The sequence below is a fragment of the Marmota flaviventris genome, chromosome 8 (assembly GCF_047511675.1).
Source record: "Marmota flaviventris isolate mMarFla1 chromosome 8, mMarFla1.hap1, whole genome shotgun sequence".
NCBI lineage: Eukaryota > Metazoa > Chordata > Mammalia > Rodentia > Sciuridae > Marmota > Marmota flaviventris.
In genome coordinates, this window is record NC_092505.1 from 94,920,634 (window position 1) to 94,942,280 (window position 21,647).

Consider the following 21,647-nt stretch of genomic DNA (forward strand, 5'->3'; position numbering starts at 1 on the left):
ATACATTTCTTTCTCTCTTTTTACAAGTACCAAGTGTGTGTGTGTGTGTATATATATATATATAAAGACTCTGCACTTCCTGTTAGTCTCTCAGAAGGGAATGTTCAGGATTGTTGAAAATGCTGTGGTGCTGCCATTCACCCTTCCTCCTGGCACTGTGTTCCTCTTTTCCATGACTTTCCAGAAGTCAGGCTACAGTTTTGATTGGTTGCTGCAACAGCGACTTTATTAGCTTCCTCATCTTCATTTCCCACCCTGACTTACTCAGGCACCAATGCCAAAGGAATTCATTCAAATCCAGATTTCCCTGGCCTCCTGCCTGGTGTCTGTGCTCCTCATCATTTTGTCAAATACCCCCCAGGTTCTTCCACTTAGGATCTCAGGCCCTTGATCTCTCTGCCTGTATTGGCAACCCCTCCTGGGGACAGCCTTCATGGTTCTGTGGAGGCAGTTCCCTTGGCGACCCTTCCCACATTCTGCTTTCTCACCTCCTAATGCTTGCTGTCTTCCTTCCTCCCCTTGACCCCCCCAGCTCTGATCCATATCCTATGACAAGGCCTCTGCCCGTCACTTACCTCTCCCACAGCATCTTTTCCCTTAGTAGGTTTTCAGAGGCATTTCAGCTCCATGCACTAGTAGAGTGATAGGCCAAGCCCAGGCATCTTCCCTGCCCCACTGCCCTGCCCCCAGCAGCTCACTGTGGCTCCTTTGCCACTCCTGATGGAGTTGTTTCCCTCCTCCCAGCTCCATCACGTCTCGCCTCCCCTGTCTGCACCCCCAGCAGTATCAGCCACTCTGAAGGCCAGTGGCTTTCAAAGGCAGCATCCATCTCTGACAAATGGAGGGGAGGAGTTTATACATCCCTAATCTTTTGAATAATTATTTTAGAGCCCATAAACAACACCTTCCTTGCTTCTTATGACCCCCCCCCAAAAAAAAAAATCCAAAGAGCTAACTTACGCTCCTCACTCACAGTCCTCCTCTTGTATCAGTGTGTTGCTGGATTCCTGCTTCAGTGACAGAGAAACATCTTGTTTGTCTTTGAACTTCAAATTTGGATAACTTAACGGTCCCCAGTTCTAACAATTGACATTGAAAAAAACCTTTCTGCAACCTAATATGAATTTGTTTTCAGCAGTTATAAATCTGTAACCACTTAGAAGAGTTCAGTCATTGTGACAGAAAAATCCAGTGCAAAGTGGCTTATACCAGAGAGAAGTCATCAGCCACCTTAGGCGGGGCTGATTCTGAAACTCAGACTGTGTCATTGACACATTTTCCCTTCTTTTCTCCACTCTCTCATCTGTGGGTCTGCTGCATTCTCAGACTGGTCTCCTCATGGTGGAAAGATAGCTGCCTCCCAGGCTCACATCAAATCCAAAGAGAAAGGGTGTCTTCCTGGCATTACTGAGCAAGTCCTCAGGTTTCCTCTTACTGGGTGGAATTGACTAATGCTTTCATGCCCAAACCCGTTTCAGGGATCAGGAAGTGAAATATGCCATTTTTCTCAGCTTTGGACTTAACGAAGAGAAGGAATGACTCTCCTCAAGTGCAATTAGGATGGTATTTCCAGAACCTTAGGAAGTGGACACTGGGCAGTAACAAAGGGAAATGCCCTCTAGAGGGACCAACAGAGTTCTCTAACTGACACTTAGAAGTAGGAACTCACTTGGCACTTCTTTCATGACCCTCTTCCTAGCCTAGCACAATTATGGATCTGTTGTAAGTAGAATTTTGCAAAATACATGTTTGCAAGAGTGAATAAGTGAATAAGTACTTTGAAAATTGTACCAAAATTTTTTAGAAGCCTGTTTTTTAATGTTCTCTGTCTAAATGTTTCCATTCATGTTTGCTACATTTCCAGATAAAACATGGAGTGTTTAATCTTTAAGTGTGTAGAACACAAGAGTGATCATTCTTTCCCACATTTTGCTTTTCTTGAAAGGACGCTTATTTTAAAATGCAACAGCTACAGACATGCTCGGTGGTGGGGAGGAGCTATAGAAGAATTCATCCAGAAACATGGCACCAACTTTCTCAAAGATCACCGATTTGGGTCATATGCTGCCGTCCAGGACAACACTTTAGCTAAATGGTAAGATACTTTTGCTCCTGGGCTTTCAAGGTATTCACAGCATCTAATCATATAGTGATCTAAATTCACCTGGAATCAAGTTTCTAAACTCCCTCAGTTCTGATCCATATCCTATGGCAAGGCCTCTAAACTGTAAACAGAAATTATAAATTGTATTTTACGAAATTCTTTCTTGCTAAGGCCCTTGTAGGACTACCTGATCATAGGTTAGCTTCCCGGTTTTGAAGATTTTTCAGTGTAGTTAACTAGCATTAGATTTATAAGTTTGATTTTTAAAACTAACTTCATACATTTTCTTAGTGATGGAAATGGAAGGTTTATTTAAGTCATTAACCATAATTTAGGAAAAAGCATTTACTTAACAGAGATTTCTTTTAAATAAAGTCATGGTTACTCTAATTTCTATTCATGGATTGGATTCCGGTCAGTTTTTAGGTTTCTCAGGAAAACCATGTGGGTGTTCGACAGGATAATTAACCAAACCCATATGATAATGAAGCTCAATTAATCTGTTGCTCTTCAAGCAGAGAGGAGTCAGGTCAATTGGGTGTCATCTACTCATTGCCCTTCCAGTTGCAGGGGCGGGTTTTGAACTCAGGGGCACTCGGCCACCGAGCCACATCCCCAGCCCTCTTTTGTATTTTATTTAGAGAAAGGGTCCCATTGAGTTCCTTAGCACCTCTTTTTTGCTGAGGCTAACTTTGAACTCAACGATCATCCTGCCTCAGCGTACCAAGCCACTGGGATTATAGGCATGTGTCACCACACCTGGCTCAGAGTGTTGTATTTTTACTCCTTGTTTTCCATTTACACAAAATAAGCTGGTAGTGATATAGAGAATCTAGGCAGTGCATCTTGTTTTACTTTATCATATTGTCTTGTTGTGTAATGCCAAAAATGGGACAAAAACTTGTCTTTCAGGTATGTTAATGCCAAAGGATATTTTGAAGATGTGGCAAATGCAATGGAAGAGGCGAAAGAAGAAATTTTTATCACAGATTGGTGGTTAGTATTTTTCCATGAGAAGGAGGTTTCTATGTTTAGAAATACACAAGACTCTAAATGCTATTCAAGAATTGCATATTTTGATGGTTTGGCCACAGTCTCAACTAATTAACTAATATCCTCCAATGAAAGGTCTTTTAAAAATTTTTTGACCTTCAGATATAAGCTTAAAATATTTAGCTTGAATAATTTTGTTTTTGTCTTTCCATTTGGAAGCAGATGCCCAAATAATCATTCTAGCAAAGATTATATGCAAATAATCAGTGCAATGCAAATATGGTTGTAGAGGTAATGGGAACCAGTTTTCTTCACTTATCTTAGTATATCTGTCACTAGGTCCATATTTCTTTTGGATTGTTCCTTTGTGTTGAAATCATTCTATTTACTCCATTAGTGTTGGACTGTCCACTGTAATGACTTGGCCTGGCCAGCTCTTCTGGAAGTTTAATCAGTTCTCTACTTTCTGACCCTCTTTTTTTTTTTTAATTTTTTATTGTTGGTTGTTCAAAACATTACGTAGTTCTTGACAAATCATATTTCACACTTTGATTCAAGTGGGTTATGAACTCCCATTTTTACCCCGTATACAGATTTCAGCATCACATCGGTTACACATCCACTGTTTTACATATTGCTATACTAGTGTCTGTTGTATTCTGCTGCCTTTCCTATCCTCTGCTATCCCCCATCCCCTCCCCTCCCATCTTCTCTCTCTACCCCATCTACTGTAATTCATTTCTCCCCCTTGTTTTTTTTTCCCCCTTTCCCCTCACTTCCTCTTGTATGTAATTTTGTATAACCATGAGGGTCTCCTTCCATTTCCATACAATTTCCCTTCTCTTTCCTTTTCCCTCCCACCTCTCACCCCTGTTTAATGTTAATCTTCTTCACATGCTCTTCCTCCCAACTCTGTTCTTAGTTACTCTCCTTATATCAAAGAAAACATTTGGCATTTGTTTTTTAGGGATTGGCTAGCTTCACTTAGCATAATCTGCTCTAATGCCATCCATTTCCCTGCAAATTCTATGATTTTGTCATTTTTTAATGCAGAGTAATACTCCATTGTGTATAAATGCCACATTTTTTTTTATCCATTCATCTATTGAAGGGCATCTAGGTTGGTTCCACAGTCTTGCTATTGTGAATTGTGCTGCTATGAACATCGATGTAGCAGTGTCCCTGTAGCATGCTCTTTTTAGGTCTTTAGGGAATAGACCGAGAAGGGGAATAGCTGGGTCAAATGGTGGTTCCATTCCCAGCTTTCCAAGAAATCTCCATACTGCTTTCCAAATTGGCTGCACCAATTTGCAGTCCCACCAGAAATGTACAAGTGTACCCTTTTCCCCACATCCTCGCCAGCACTTGTTGTTTGACTTCATAATGGCTGCCAATCTTACTGGAGTGAGATGGTATCTTAGGGTGGTTTTGATTTGCATTTCTCTGACAGCTAGAGATGGTGAGCATTTTTTCATGTACTTGTTGATTGATTGTATGTCCTCCTCTGAGAAGTGACTTTCTGACCCTCTTTAAAAATGTCCATGAGAGGGATAATGCTTATTAAAGCCACTAGAAGTCTCATATCGAAAACTCATTAGAACTTGGGAAATTTTACTCTTGGAGTTGGTATAGGCTTTGTAGTCTTGACTTCAATTACAATTACCAGTTTCCCTGGACCGTTAAAACCCATCACAGGTTCCCATGTTGGCTCCTGTGGAAAGGAAAATCTCTAGAATATGTTTTCCTTTTAAGAACTTAGTTGCCTGAAATGCCCCTCCGTTATCTCTAGTTTATTTCCTTCCAAATGGTACCTTAGATAAGAAGTGTGAACATGTCATCACAATTTCTTTCCTTTCAATTCTAGATTTTGGGGACGGGAAAGTAATAGGAATGTGAGCCATTTACAATATTTTACTACAGTTATGTGAAAATCTGTAATCCTAGGGCCTGCTTTCCCAGACTTGGCACTATTAACATTTTGGCTACATAATTCTTTGTTGTGGGGCCATCCTATGCATAGTAGGATGTTTAGCAGCATCCCTGCCTTCTACCTACTAAATGCCAGTAGCAAGCTCCCAGTTGTGACAACCAAGATGTCTTGAGACAGTGCCAAATGTCTCCTGGTTGAGGCAGGAGGGGGTGTGCATGGGGTTGGGGGTGTTCTCTCGATTGAGAATCATCTATCTAGAGTCAATGGATAAGGCAGGTGATGGTCATTATGCCCTTGTCTGCAGAGGAGCCTAACCCTAGTCTTTATGTCCTTGGTAAATTTTGTCTTTTCAATGATCAGAAGAGTTTCACACTTACAAGTTTTCTTTGGTTGGCTATTTCCTAAACACTTACAGAATACATTCAAGTTTAATGTAGTGCTATAGTCTTTTAAAAAATATTTTATAGAGTTTGGCAAGGATGAGAGAGTGAAAATAATTTTTCCATTAAACTCATATTTTCATGCTTTATGCAAAAAGCAGTATTTTTTCTGAATGTTCTCAACACTAAAATATAGATACTCAAAATTTAAACATCTAAAGAGATGGGACACCGGCTGCTTTCTCTTTCAACAAGAGAATGAATCAGGGAGTTATTTCTTTTTCATAACTGTACTAGGGTAACATCTTATTACAACATACCCTTTGAAATAAAACACAGTAACTTACCTCATAAAATGAGAAAAAAATTCTTGCTATTGTCAGTCATTATTCCAAAGAGTATGCAATAATATTTCACTGGGGTTGTAATTTATATCAGCAACATCTTTTCATGGTGGACATGGTGACTTTTGGATATTTGTTAAACTTTTTTGGAAATCTGTGTTCAAATCTTTTTCTTCTACTTCTTCTTTTTTTTTTGTTTTTCTATAGTACTGAGAATCAAAGCCAGATTGTTTTTCCTCTTTTTAAAGTTAGTTTGTTTATCTTCTTAGCCAGTAGAAGGAGAATTGTGTGTGTGTGTGTGTGTGTGTGTGTGTGTGTGTGTGTGTTTTAAAAAATTGTTTTGGGCTTTGATGTTTTTAGATTATCTCATTATCAGTATTCATATTTTTTTTCTTTTCACTTTTTTAATTGGCATATTATAGTTGTACATGATGGGATTTGTTTTTACATGTTTGTACATGTACACAATATAACAATATAATTTAGCCAGTGTTGCCCCCAGCCCGCCCCCCCTTCCTCCCCTCTTCCTGCCCCATAGTCCCTTTCCTCTACTGATCTCCCTTTGATTTTCATGAGATCCCCACTCCCTCACCTTTCTTTTCCTTTTTCCTCTCTAGCTTTCACATATGAGAGAAAACATATGACCCTTGACCTTCTGAGTTTGGCTTATTTCACTTCACATAATGATCTCAAGTTATCCACTTTCCTGCAAATGACATAATTTTATTTCTTTATGACCGAATAAAATTCCATTGGGTCTGTATGCCACATTTTCTTTATCCATTCATCTATTGATAGAAACGTAGGCTGGTTCCATAGTTTGGCTATTGTAAATTGTGCTGCTATAAACATGGACATGCATGTATCACTATAGTATGATGATTTCAATTCTTTAGGTTAAATACCAAGGAGTGGTGTAACTGGGACATTTGATGGTTCCATGTCTTGTCTTCTGAGGAATCTCCATACTGATGTCCATAGTGGTTGTACTAACTTACAGTCCCATGAACAGTGTGAATGTTCCCTTTTCTCCACATCCTTAGTAGGAAGTCTTTACATTCTAGTTTCATTCTGGACTCCATGGTTTCTGATGCGAATTTTTTGTCACTTGAATTGTTATTTACCTCTAAATAATGTGTAATTTTTCTTGTGAGTGCTTTCAGTATTTTCCCCATTATTTTTAGTTTTCAGTAGTTTGGTTATATTATTTGGATTTATCCTTTTTGGGGGAACTCTGAGCTTCTTGAATCTGTAGTTGTATGTCTTTAGCCACATTTGAGAAATTCTTACCATTTCTTGAGACTTTTTTTCCCCCTTTGGTAATTTTCTCTTCTTCTATGTTTCCAGTGACACAAAAAGTGCTTTTTTGGTAATGTCTCACGGTTGTGAATCTCTGTTTCTTTTTTTCCTCAATCTTTTCTCTCTTGTTCAGATTAGATTATTTATTTTTAGCTATCTTCAGGTTTACTGCTTCACTCCTCTGTTATCTCCATTCTGGTACTGAGCCTATCCAATGAGGTTTGCTTTTTTTTTCATGTTTTTGTGGAAATTGTATTTTTCATTTTGAAAGTTTCTGTTTGGTTCAGTTTATATCTTCAATTTCTTTGAGGAAACTTTCTTCCTTTCTCTTCGTTTTAAGAGTGCTCAACCTTACTTATTGCAGTATTTTTATAATACCTGAGAAGGGATTAAACTAGATAATACCAACCTCCATGTCATTTTCCTGTTGACATCTGTTGGTTATTTTTTCCATGATAGTTGAGAATTTTCTGGTTCTTTGTGTGCCCAATACTTTTTATTATATTTTAGAAAAGTTTAATATTATAAGACAATGAGCTTTTTTAAATCTTATGGGGAGTGTGGTAATTTCTATTTTAGTAAGTGGTTGACTCATTTTGATTTAGACAGAAAATTCTAACCAGACTTCCATGGGTATGGTTTTTTTTAAAAAAATCTAAATTTTATATATACATATATATATATATATATATATATATATATATATATATATATATATGACAGCAGAATACATTTTGATTCATTGTACACAATTGCAGTACAACTTTTTATTTCTCTGATTGTACATGATGTAGCATTGCACCATATGTGCAGTCATACATGAACCTAGGATAATGATGTCCATCTCATTCCACCATCTTTTCTGCCCCCACACCCCCTACCCTTCTCTCCTCCCCTTTGCCCAATCAAAGTTTCTCCATTTTTTCCCCACACCCCCCGCCATTATGGATCAGCATCCACTTATCAGAGAGAACATTTGGCCTTTGGTTTTTGGGGGATTGGCTTGCTTCGCTTAGCATGATATTCTCCACTTCCATCCATTTACCTGCAAATGCCATAATTTTATTTTCTTTTATTGCTGAGTAATATTCCATTGTGTGTATGTGTATATGTGTGTGTGTGTATATGTATGTGTATATATATATATATACATATAAACTATGATATATATATATAACTATATATAAACTATGATATATATCATAGTTTATATAGTTATATATATATAACTATATAGTTATATAGTTTATATAGTTATATATATATATCATATAAACTATGATATATATATATATAACTATATATAAACTATGATATATATATCATAGTTTCTTTATCCATTCATCTATTGAAGGGAATCTAGGTTGGTTTCACAGTTTAACTACTATGAATTGAGCTACTATAAACATTGACGTAGCTGTGTTATCAGCTATAGTATGCTGATTTTAAGTCCTTTGGGTATAGACGAAGGAGTGGGATAGCTGGGTCAAATGGTGGTTCCATTCCAAGTTTTCTAAGGAATTTCCATAGTGCTTTCCAGATTGCTTGCACCACCAGCAATGTCTGGGGGGTTGTGGTTTTATGTCAGTTTTGTTTTTAAAACTTTTATAGCGCTGTTTAGGTGTTTCCATATATGTGCCACCAAGTGGCCAGTCTGAGTGTTGATCTGTTTCTTATTTTGGTTCTCAAATTCCAGTATGCTGTTTTAAAATTAAATCCATGCACATGGACAATTTGTGACTGAGCCAGAGGATTATAAACAACTTTATGGGATTGCTTTCCTGAGCCTCTCCTTCTCCATGGTCTCTCAACTACTTTATAGTTCACAACCTCCCTTTTTAGTGCTCTAACTGGAAAGGTGAGCTTTTATTTACCCTGTTCTGCCACAAGATTTTTGTGATAGCACCCCTGTGCAGAGCCACACCTTGGGAACTTACATGACCCTCTTGGGATCATTGCTCTTCCAACTGGAAAGAAAAGCTCCACACACAGAGTTTTTGTGCCTGTGGGCTCTCTCTTTTCTCTCTTTTCTTTCCTTTACTTTCTTTCTTCTTCCCAGTACCAGGGATTGAACACAGAGGTACTCTAAGCTATATTCCCAGTCCTTTTTATTTTTGTTTTGAGATAGGACCTTGCAAAGTTGCCTTAGGTAGGTCTTGAACTTGCAATCCTATTGCCTCAGATTCTGAGTAACTAGGATTGTAGGCATGTACCACCACACCCAGCTGCCTGTGGGCTCTCTGCTACAATTCCTGATGCTGCAGAAAACCCATTTCTTTCTTGTCAAACCTGAACTTGAGGACTTCCGTGTTCTCTCTGTGTCAATCCCATTTCCAGATTTTTCTCCAGACCAAGGAGACCAAAGGAAAAAAATAGTAAATGTATCACTGGTTACATGGTACTTCAAATTTTGTTTTTCTTTTTTAATATTGAGTCCTTCAATTCATGAACACTACATAGTTCTCCATTTATTTAGATTTAATATAATTTTTCTCAGCACTATTTTGTACTTTTCTATGTATAGGTCTTATGTATATTTTGTTAAATTTGTCACTAAGTACTTCATATTTTTTGGTGTTATTGTAAATGGCATGAAAATTCACTGAGAATAAAGAACTAGAAATTCAACTGATTTTGGGGTATTAACTTTCTATCTAAATTTACTTATTACCGCTAGCAAACTTTTTGTAGATTCCTTAGCATTTTTCTCCATACATGATCATGTGACCTACAAATCAAGATGATTAGCCTCCTGCCTTTTAAATTCATATGTCTTGTGTTTTATTCTCCTGCCTTATTGCATTGGCTAAAATCACCAATAGAATGTTGACTAGAAATGGAAAGGTGGATCTCCATACCTTGTTCCCAGTGTTAGGAGAAAACATTCAGTCTTTTATAACTGTGTTTGTTTGTTTATATATATATATATATATATGAATAAAAAAATTTTTAAAAGCTTTTCATTATATATATATATTTTTTTTAAACAATTATTTTGTTTATTTATTTTTATGTGGTGTGAGGATCAAACCCAGTGACTCACACATGTGAGGCAAGTGCTCTATTGCTGAGCCACAATCCCAGTCCCGAGATATATATTTTTTATAATGGCCCTTTACTGAGCAAGTTCATTTCTAGTTATAATTTGTAAAGAGTTTTCATTGGGAATGAAATTAAACTTTGTCAGATTTTTTTTCCTACAAAATTTATTGAAGCTGTCTTGTGTTTTTAGGATAACCCTATTGGTTCTAAGATACTATCATTTTTATAAGCTGCTGAATTTTTGGTAAAAATTTTCATTGTTATGGTCATATTTAATGCTGGCCTCTTTAAATGATTTAGTATTGTCTCCTACTTTATTTTCTGAAAGAGTTTGGGTAGGATTGACATTTCTTCCTTAATTATTTGATAAAATTTACCTATAATTTTCCCTTGTGAGAAAGTTTTAAAGTATGGATTTAATTTTTTAAAGATAAAGGATTAATTTGAATTTCTTTTTGTTACCATTATAGAATTTTTTCAAGGAATTTGTCCATTGTATCTAAATTATCATAAATACTGGCATAAATTTATTTATAATATTCTTATTAAGCATTTAATATTATTTTAATGTCTATAGGGCTTGTAATGGTTTCTCATCCTCATTTATTTCATATTGCTAATTTATGCTTCTTCCTTTTAAGAAAATTTGCTAAAAGTTTACCAATTTTAGTGATATTTCTTTTTTTTTAATTTTATTTTTTAGTTGTAGCTGGACCCAACACCTTGATTTTATTTACTTATTTTTATGTGGTGCTGAGGATCAAACCCAGGGTCTTGCACATTCTAGGAGAGCACTCTACCACTGAGCCACAACCCCAGCCCCAATTTTAGTGATATTTCAAAGATAGCTTTTCATTTTATCAAATTTACTGTTTCTCACTTTTATGTTTCATCAATCTTCACTTTTACCCTTATTATTTTCTTCCTTCTTTTCACTTTGACTGTAACTTGTTCTGTCTTCTTAAGCTCTAGAGAATCACTGATTTTATTCCTTTTGTTTTCTCGTATAAGCATCGAAAGCCATAAAACCTTCCAAGTAGTACTTTCCCTTAAAGGCACATTTTTTAAAAATATATTTTTAGTTGTAGATGGACACAAAACCTTTATTTCATTTATTTTTATGTGGTGCTGAGAATCAAACCCAGTGCCTCCCATGTGCTAGGCAAGCTCTCTACCATGGAGCTACAATCCCAGTGCCTGAAAGGCATATTTTAACATCTCTGAAATCAGGGTGCATTCTACACTCTGTAGCATCTTATAGTTGTAATTGTCATCATTTTTTTTTTCTTGGTGGTACATATAGTAATGATGCATGTTACAGTCAATGGTGTCCAAGGGTCAGTGAAATGCCATATTATGCTATTATTTTGACTTGCATAGTAAAATATGTGTGGTCCTAATATCAAGATGCCTGGTAAATCATAGTGCTTTCTCCCTGCCATGTGGCCATTATTTGCACTTTGTTTATAGTCTGAATATTTGCCTTATATCTTTTTATGCATTTTCCTCAAAACTGAGAGCCTCTTGGGAGCCATCTTAAGATCCTTTAAACTATCTAGTAGAATACTCTGCATTCTGGGTACACAATGCTTATGGGATAAGTAATGTAAAAAATTTACAGAGTATACTGTTGAAAGTGGTCCCCAACCATAATTAGTGTGTATCTTAAAAACATTGACAGGATGTATATGGTATTGGATATCTCCAGTAAATGAATATCTCCAAAGAGTAAACTAGCAGTGCAGTTTTCTACTTAAAACAGGTCTCTCTTAAATTCTTTGATCTTTTCCTATCAGTGGCCGTGTGTCATTTATTTGTTTATTTGGACATAAACTACTTTTGAGCTTATTTCCTACTCTAAGTATTTATGCTATATGCCTGCCTCTCTTTCTTTTTCAGGCTATCCAATGTGTTTCCTTTAGAAGCTTTAACTTTTTTTTTTCCCATTCAATGAAATAGAGTAGAAAAATGATTTCTTCTCCTCTTTTTGGCTCCCGTCAACCCTGTTGTTTCGGTGTGCTTAGGGAACCCTCTGGCAGGACAGTGTCCAGTCTAGAATTCTAGGAGGCTGTACTCTGCACTGTCCACTCACTCCTCCAGGCCTAGCATTCCAGAGAAGAGCTCTTTGACTGCTTGTTTTTCATCTTTGTAAGAGAGTGGCATTGAGTATAGATTTAGTTCACACTGACTTTAAAGCCCACCCCAGGGGAAAGCATGACTGCTATATTCTGAGCTGCCTTGTGATAACACCAAGGGAGAGGAGCCCAGAGAGAGGCCCACCCTCGCACTGGGAGAATTTCACAGATCGGCACACCTTCCTCCATCCATGATCAGACAGCCTCTGACTTCCATGGATGCTGCTGCTGGCAGAGGAAGTCAGTGTGCATGTGTATCAGGCTGCTTTTGGCTTGAGGTAACCGAATGCTCAGTTAAAGAAGGCTTCAACACTGAGGGTTTATTCCTCTTATTTAATGAGAAATCTAAAGTTGAGCAATCCGAGGGCTGAAGGAGGGTTCCGATCTTCCCATTAGAATTTCAGTATGGTTGCACCACTGTGAGCGCTTGCCTCCATATAAAGCCCATCCTAAAACTGGAGGGGGCGGGCAGGACTTTCTCTGTGTATGCACATGCCTACATGTCTCAAAAAAAAAAAAAAAAAAGAGGAAAAGCATTCTCATTAACCCCAGGCACCTACTCATGTATATCTCATCATCCAGGATCATGTCACAGCATGCTGTAGCTACACAGGAATCTGAGAAAGGTAGTATTTAGGATGTTCAGATGCTGTAGTGGGATGCAGGCGCTGACAGCAAGGAGGGGGGAGAGTGGAGAATGACTGAAGGGTGAGCATTCGACAGGATCTGCATGTATATAAGTGTATGTGTGTGTGAGAGAGAGAAATGGACATAGAGTTGTGGGGTTTTTTGTTTGTTTGTTTTGGGAGGGCTAGGTACGAACTGGAGATTGAACCCAGGGCTTCACATAAGCTAAGCATGGGTCCTACCATTGAGCTACATCCTCAGTGATTGATATATGGTTTCTATTTCCTATGACGTTGCTCATGGACCCACCACAGTAGAATATGGTGATAGCATCTGGTCTAAAACTGCCTTTGATTTTTTTGACATGATCAAAACTTTATATTTTGTTTTAGTGACTTGAAATCTTGGTTTTATGATTTCAGGTTGAGTCCAGAAATCTTCCTGAAACGCCCAGTGGTGGAAGGAAATCGTTGGAGGTTGGACTGCATTCTTAAACGAAAAGCAGTATGTATCTTCTTAACAAATGCTGATATAATTTTTAAAATGTGTGTTGCCTCTGAATTCTCTTGTCTTTTTCAAAGCCCTTCCTGTATATTTACAACGTTTTACCGTAGAGTTCAATCTAAAACAGGTTTCTGTTTTCCAGTTCATTTGGTTCTGTTTTTAAATTACTTTTGAGTGTATAAATATTTTAGCCTAATTCATAGCCCAGATTATACTAGAAGCTCTAATTTATGTTGGTTAGTTATGACCAGTTAATTTAATAGGTCAAAAATTGTAATAAAACTTCATTGGTGCATAATTGATGATGAAATGAAACACAGCCTTTATTTAGTTCATTATCTGTCATTAAGCAGAGGACAAAGGAATTTGGAGAACGTTTCAGTCAGATGGGGCCAAGCTGGTATAGAGGAGGATAGTAAAAATCAATGGGATTTTGTTTCCAATTTGGGCTCAGTTCACAGTAATAATATGAAACATTTCCTGTAGATTCTGTGTGAGCAGTGAGGATATCTTTTTGTTATACAAACTGAATAATTGGAGCAGTGAGAGCTCAATCAATCATGACTGCATTCATGTTGCTAATGGATTATGTTTGTGTAGTGGACCTTCCAAATTAAATTAAAATGATCTGGGTTTGTTACCAATCATGTTCAGATTAGTGAGTGCTCACCTTGTCGCTCCTATTTGGAACTGTCTTAATCTTTTCTTTTATTTTTTTCCCCTGTCATTGAACATTCTAGTGGATTTGGATGCTGAGTAACGAAGGGATAGTGTTTCTATTTCTCATAGGCTCCACTGGTTTCTTCCTATCTTCTAAACGAACCCTTTTCCCCCACTCATTCTCCCCCTATCATCTCTGCATGCCTTTGTATCAGACCTTCCACCGATGTCCACAGACAGTCAAACTTCGCAGCTGATACTAAGGGAAATACAAGTTGATCAGCTCTTTTCAGACACATATTCTACCAACAACACCTTTTTGATGGACAAATTTGTTCCTCTCACAAAATTGGAAATTCAGATCCTGATAGTCATTATTCACATGTTCTTTTAAAAAATCAGTCACAGAGGGTCTCCTATGAGCCAGGTACCCCAGGAATCAATAGGCAGGGTGTCTCAGTGAATGGGATTCTGGCCCTGCCCATGGAGGTCTTACTGAAGGAATCAGGTCCTGGGCTCACACCTAGCCTTACCAAATTTCTTTCTACCTACTGAATGGGCTGTGACTTTCCCCATGTTTTTCTCTGTGAAATGGCAGCTTTCCCATTTCCCCTCAAGATTCCATTTAGTCAAACTTCCTAGTCATGCCTTGCTATCTTCACTCGTACCATGAAGTCCTCTCCTCAGAGCGTTTACCCAGTACTTCGCTGTTTTAGGTTTCTGTCAACACATATTTGATGAATGCCTACTATGTGCTGAGACTTGGATAATCATATTGAGATGTATTTAAATAAAAGCCACAATTCCCGAGCTGAGGGAGCTTAAAAAGCAGCACATGTATCAAATTGAGTACAAAGACAGTGCCCAAATTCAAAGGCAGGAGGAAGAGCATTGGGTAGGTCTGGTTGGGGAGCCCCCCACAATATGAATAATGGACAGCATTTAGGATGGGCCAACAGTTTTGAAAAAGAAAGAAGAAATTACTAGGTGCAGTAAATGTTGAGGGAACAGGAATTAGAGAGGCTGTCAGTCACAATGAGGTGACAAGGCTGTGATGCCTTAGTGTTAGCATAGGCAGGATGGACTGCAACCAAAGTGCCTGTTTGCAGCTAGGATGTGGGGCTCTGGGAGCCAAGCCAGTGGTTTGGACTTTATGGTAAACAATAAGGATGTTCTGTGGGGAAGTGCAGGGTCAAAGTGTGGGGGGTTGGTCTTATCCAAATGGTGTTCAGGAAAGGTGAGAAAAAATGGGGAGAACTCAAATTCTGAAAGGTTAATTCTGTTTGTTTTGCAATGCTGGGGATCAAATCAAGGGCCTCTAAGTGCTGTACCACTAAGCCACATCCCAACCCTAAAAGCTAAATTTTAGATTCTCTGAGTGTGAGGTGTCTGTAGGAAGCCTATGTAAACTTGAGAAAGCCTGAGGAGAACTCAGGACCATCCTGCAGGCCTGTCTCTTACCCACTGTTAACTGGCAAGTGTTCTCTACTGCCTTCGATGTACCTGCCTGGTTGGTTGCCTTTATGTCACTGGTGTGGCTTCTCTTTGCTTTTATGGCCCATGAACCCTGGTGAGGGCCCTGGTGGCTACCGTGACCACGTAAGCATTATTGTTTGATAATGGTGCTTTGTTTCCTGTTCGTCTACTTTCTGAAGTTTGTAATTTTTAAATTATGGAAAATGATTTTTAAATTTCCTAAGGAAATAGTAATACTATTAAAAATTAATGTCTCAATGGTATATTTAGTGGATGTTCTGCCCCACTTAATCTCGAACATATGGTATTTCTTCTTTGGTCATAAATTTTTAAATACTCATATCATTCCAGTTTGACATTTCATATGCATATAAACACTGCTTTTGCATAACTAATTTAGTTTCTGAAAGCCACATACTAGTCTTGCAGTGTATAGGATTGAAACATAATATTTACATTAATGGGTCCCACAGGTCCACAAGGTTGATTAAAATGAATGCTTTTGTTTTTATATCTTGTTTTGGAGGGCTTTTTTCTTTTCTTTTTTTTTTTCTCTCTCTCTCTTTTTTTTTTTTTTGGGAAAGGAATTTAGAAAGCATGTCTGCCCCATAGCAACATATAGACATCTCTTATAATGGCTGTTTCTTATGGGAAAGTATAATATTTTGTTGTTCCGGTTATAGCCAAGTTGATATTTTCCTGTTTCTTTAGCTTCCTGCTATTCAGTGTCACCATTTTCAATGGGGGAAAGCCAATGTCAACAGGCAGAGTGTTCACAGCTTTAAGAAAGCAGCATCCCAGGGGTTCCACAGTTCTTCATTCACGGCACTAAGAGATAATACGTTGTGTCATAGTTATGTGACCACGTGCCTGCACCCTAATAGTGTGTTTCAACCTTAGAAATAAGTGATATTCCTTATGAGAACTACAACGTGGAATCTTCAAGTGCAGTAACCTGGAGAGGCACAGAAGAAGGTTTTTTTTTTTTGTTGTTTTTAGGCTGAATTTGTCTGCAGGTTTCTTTCTTTCTCTCTTGGAACACAAGGCACATGATGGAGCTGTAGCCATTGATCAGTAAAAGGGCAGGATGTCTGTGTCTGAGAAATCACACAAATAATCACATCCCTGCACAGAAAACCAGTGGACTCTTACCAAGCTGTAGGCCAGGATGGCTTGTATGGAAGGGGAGAAGGTATCTTTCACCTTCAGGACCATGTTTCTAACAAAATGGGTTAAAACAAAACAAAAAAAAAACACATGAGCAGTTGTGCTGTTATATCCCAGTGCTTCTTGCTTTTAAATGGTGAGAATGTGATTGTTGCTTATTCTTTGCTTTTCATTTTCCTAATATATTGCATCCCTGGTGAAGTCCTTGGCAAATGATAAAATCAGTGATTATCCTGTAGTGCAGGGTATGTAAGGTAAGCTATTTTCAGACACTGGGTGAATTGGGCTGCATTTTTTTGAACCATACATTTTGAATAATCAGAAAAAAAGTTGATCAAGAAAAAAAGTCTGTTTGATTTCCACCATAAATGTTAAAAAATTTATTTTCACTGTTTTTTCAAGTATTTTGTATATCTCACTACAGCTTCTCAAAATTCCTACTGTTGATCATGTTGTGTCTGCTGTACTTGATGAGACACTCATTAGAAAAGAGGGCAGAGCTTGCATCTTTTGAGACTTATGTTTCGTGGGGTTTATTCTCTGGGACCTTTGGGTTGAATTGATTAGTTCATTGGCAACAGGAAATGTGGCATTGCAGAAGAAATATCCCTCTCCCTACTTCCCCTATTGGTATTTGGCTTCCTCTTCTCTGAGCAAAAAGTAATTTCCTCTAGGGCCACTCAAAGGCATTAGTAAGAGGTGGGTGTTTAAAAGTGTACATTTTTAAATTACAGAATTAATGTCAGTTCTTTTTGTCCATTTGCCTTTTGATTTGCAGAATTATTTCTCACATGTTTTATCAGCCCATACTATCACAACAAAGCAAATACCTTTGTTCCCAAGGAATTATATTCTTCTGTTCTTGATAGAGTTCAATAGTGTTGGAATACCATGACCAAAAGAAGAGAAAATTACTGCTTTGTTGTCACAGAAATCTTTTCAGTAGTTAGCTATTTATTGTGGCTATAGGTGGAAGTAAATTATTATAAACCATATTTAAAATGACCTTTTTATATTTAATTACTTCCTTGTTAGTCATTTGTATTTATGATAAAAAAGACTTAAAAGTCTCTACCCTATTTCCTTTAGAGTTAATTTATTTAAATGAGAAAAGCAATAATGTAGAAGAAAATGTCAGGTATTAATAAATGGAAGGTAATAATGTAATCCATTAGTGTTAACATCTCTGTTATTTAAAAAATCCATTAGTTATGCAGGTAAATGGAAAACTGCAGGATTCAGGCCAAGTTCCTAATTTGCAACTACTGCCCTGCATGAGTAATAATGTCTTCAGTCTAAGAAGTAGAACTTCATCCATTATAACAAATGAACCATGATGAAAGATGTCAGGTGTAAGAGTCTATAATTTAGGTTGAAATTTGGGGTTTTAAGCTTTATATTCTGTTTTTCATTGGGAAAATCTCTTTCCCTTTTTATTTTGGTAACCATTATTCAGGGCTGAATCCTGAAATACTTAAATAGCAAAATAGACCTGAACAGTAGAGGAGAATAATAAAATAATCTAGTTCTACTTTACAGCTCCCAGAGCAAAGGTGAACCTTCTGGTATTCAGATCTCCTTACTGTATACCAGAATGTAAATCTAATGTGTCCCTTCAAAAATATATACACTTTCAGATATCGCTAACATCAAGAGAGATGGGATATTAGCATTTTTTTAAAATTTTTTATTGTTGGTTGTTCAAAACATTACAAATTTCTTGATATATCATATTTCACACTTTGATTCAAGTGGGTTATGAACTCCCATTTTTACCCCATATACAGATTGCAGAATTACATCAGTTACACATCCATTGATTTACATATTGCCATACTAGTGTCTGTTGTGTTCTGCTGCCTTTCCTATCCTCTACTATCCCCCCTCCCCTCCCCTCCCCTCCCCTCCCCTCCCCTCCCCTCCCCTACCCTCCCCTCCCCTCCCCTCTCTCTACCCCCTCTACTGTCATTCATTTCTCCCCCTTGTATTATTTTTCCCTTTCCCCTCACTTCCTCTTGTATGTACTTTTGTATAACCCTGAGGGTCTCCTTCCATTTCCATGCAATTTCCCCTTCTCTCTCCCTTTCCCTCCCACCTCTCATCCCTGTTTAATGTTAATCTTCTTCTCCTGCTCTTCGTCCCTACTCTGTTCTTAGTTACTCTCCTTATATCAAAGAAGACATTTGGCATTTGTTTTTTTAGGGATTGGCTAGCTTCACTTAGCATAATCTGCTCTAATGCCATCCATTTCCCTGCAAATTCTATGATTTTGTCATTTTTTAATGCAGAGTAATACTCCATTGTGTATAAATGCCACATTTTTTTATCCATTCGTCTATTGAAGGGCATCTAGGTTGGTTCCACAGTCTTGCTATTGTGAATTGTGCTGCTATGAACATCGATGTAGCAGTGTCCCTGTAGCATGCTCTTTTTAGGTCTTTAGGGAATAGACCGAGAAGGGGAATAGCTGGGTCAAATGGTGGCTCCATTCCCAGCTTTCCAAGCAATCTCCATACTGCTTTCCAAATTGGCTGCACCAATTTGCAGTCCCATCAGCAATGTACAAGTGTACCCTTTTCCCCACATCCTCGCCAGCACTTGTTGTTGTTTGACTCCATAATGGCTGCCAATCTTACTGGAGTGAGATGGTATCTTAGGGTGGTTTTGATTTGCATTTCTCTGACAGCTAGAGATGGTGAGCATTTTTTCATGTACTTGTTGATTGACTGTATGTCCTCCTCTGAGAAGTGTCTGTTCAGGTCCTTGGCCCATTTGTTGATTGGGTTGTTTGTTTTCTTATTGTCTAATTTTTTGAGTTCTTTGTATACTCTGGATATTAGGGCTCTATCTGAAGTGTGAGGAGTAAAGATTTGTTCCCAGGGTGTAGGCTCCCTATTTACCTCTCTTATTGTTTCTTTTGCTGAGAAAAAACTTTTTAGTTTGAGTAAGTCCCATTTGTTGATTCTAGTTATTAACTTTTATGCTACGGGTGTCCTATTGAGGAATTTGGAGCCCGACCCCACCGTATGTAGATCGTAGCCAACTTTTTCTTCTATCAGACGGCGTGTCTCTGATTTGATATCAAGCTCCTTGATCCATTTTGAATTAACTTTTGTGCATGGTGAGAGAAAGGGATTCAGTTTCATTTTGTTGCATATGGATTTCCAGTTTTCCCAGCACCATTTGTTGAAGATGCTATCCTTTCTCCATTGCATGCTTTTAGCCCCTTTATCAAATATAAGATAGTTGTAGTTTTGTGGATTGGTTTCTGGGATATTAGCATTTTGAAGTGATGTTGTGTTATAAGGAATTCAGGACCCAAAACTTTCATCTTAGTATTGACAGAACAACACTAGGGGACTGTTATGTTTTTTTCTAAGATTTTTATGTTCTGTGATCTGCTACCTAAAAATATTAACTTTGATGTTATTTCACATTACAGAGCATTGCAAAAATATTCACTTCGTATGCATTAGATGAATTCAACTCAGTAAAACTTCTTAAGTTTTTGATTCAGATTTCCATTGTGAACAATGACTAATTACTGTGAAATGTTAGTTTAAGCTATAACTAAATAATTCCTTGTCATCATAGTTTATTAGATAGAGTGGCATCTCTAACACTCTAGAAAGTATTATGGAAAAATTCTTGCCTTTAATCTCTAACGTGTTAAATGCCTAGGTATAATTTAGATTTGTAGTCTTTTAGGCATGTGGTTATGTTTCAGAAAGTTTTCAGATCTGCTGGGTAAAAAGAATGCAAATTAAAATGGTACAGAATGCAGAAAAATCCTGAGGGTACAAACCAAAAAGTAAAAAAGCAATCCACAAATTGGGTCTGAATGTTTCCTGGCAGAAATGGATCTTGCCCTGTGTGTGGAAGAGGGTCCCAACAAGTGGACAGGGAAGACAGGAGGCTTCAGGTGAGGGGCAGCTTAACCTGGTCCAAAAGCCAGTCACCACCCAGACCTAGTATAGAAAACATTCATGTTTTCCTGTACCAATTGTTGGACATTGTCTCTTTAATGGTTCATATTAATAATGTTATTTTAATATTAGAGTTTACCCAGCACTTTTTAAAATTTATTTTGGTAATGTTGCATGGATCACAACAGCCTTGTCTCTTTTCTTTTAGATACAAAATCTAAGGATTAGATTGTATTTGTGTTAATTTGTGCCCATTTTATTCTAAACTCCCATTGCAATTCAGGGACTTTTTTAAATGCCAGAGAAACTTCCTTCTGAAGATGTCCTTTCACAAGTGAAGTAGAGATTGATAATCTCCTTGTGAGTTAAGAGGATGAACCAAGATATTTAGCTTTTAAGATATTTATCTTTTAAGATTAAGGAATACTTTCTCCATTTCCCTGCATTAGAGCAGATTATGCTAAGTGAAGTGAGTCAATCCCCAAAAAACAAATGTCTTCTCTGATATAAGGGGGGTGACTCAAAATGGGGTAGGGAGGAAGAGCATGAGAAGAAGATTACCTCTAGATAGGGAATAGGGGTGGGAGGGAAAGGGAGGGAGAAGGGGAATTGCATGGATGGTGGAAGGAGACGTCTCCCTCATCGTTATACAAAATACATGTATGAAGATGTAAGAAAAAAAAGAATAGCGTTACCTTAGATTAGATAGAGAGAAGTGAGGGGAGGAAAGGAGAAGGTTGGGGGGGATAGGAAGGATAGTAGAATGAAATAGACATTATTATTACTGTGTGTGTATATGTGACTGCATGACCAATGTGTTTCTGCAACCTGTATATCTCAGAAAAATGAGAAATTATATCCCATCTGATTCAAATGTATGATATGTGAAGGTCATTGTAGTTTCATGTGTAACTAATTAAAACAAATTTAAAAATGTCAGAAACATACACAAAAAATAAATAAAAATTTAAAATATTAAAAAAAGGAATATTTTCTCCATTTAAATAAAAATTTTAAATAAAATTCTATGAAAATACCTCCCCACCCAACACTTCAGGGA

At 37.4% G+C, this 21,647-nt stretch overlaps 1 protein-coding gene across 5 annotated transcripts in view; it reads left to right on the plus strand.

The window, feature by feature from the left end:
* The window catches only part of Pld1 (phospholipase D1), a 206,053-nt gene that overhangs the window by 102,296 nt on the left and 82,110 nt on the right, over positions 1 to 21,647 (plus strand). For all 5 annotated transcript variants that reach the window (XM_027942201.2, XM_071615476.1, XM_071615475.1 and 2 more), the window contains 3 exons: positions 1,946 to 2,095; positions 3,017 to 3,100; positions 13,277 to 13,358. In XM_027942201.2, coding sequence (XP_027798002.2) covers positions 1,946 to 2,095; positions 3,017 to 3,100; positions 13,277 to 13,358 — 316 coding nt within the window. The remainder of the gene's footprint in view (positions 1 to 1,945; positions 2,096 to 3,016; positions 3,101 to 13,276; positions 13,359 to 21,647) is intronic.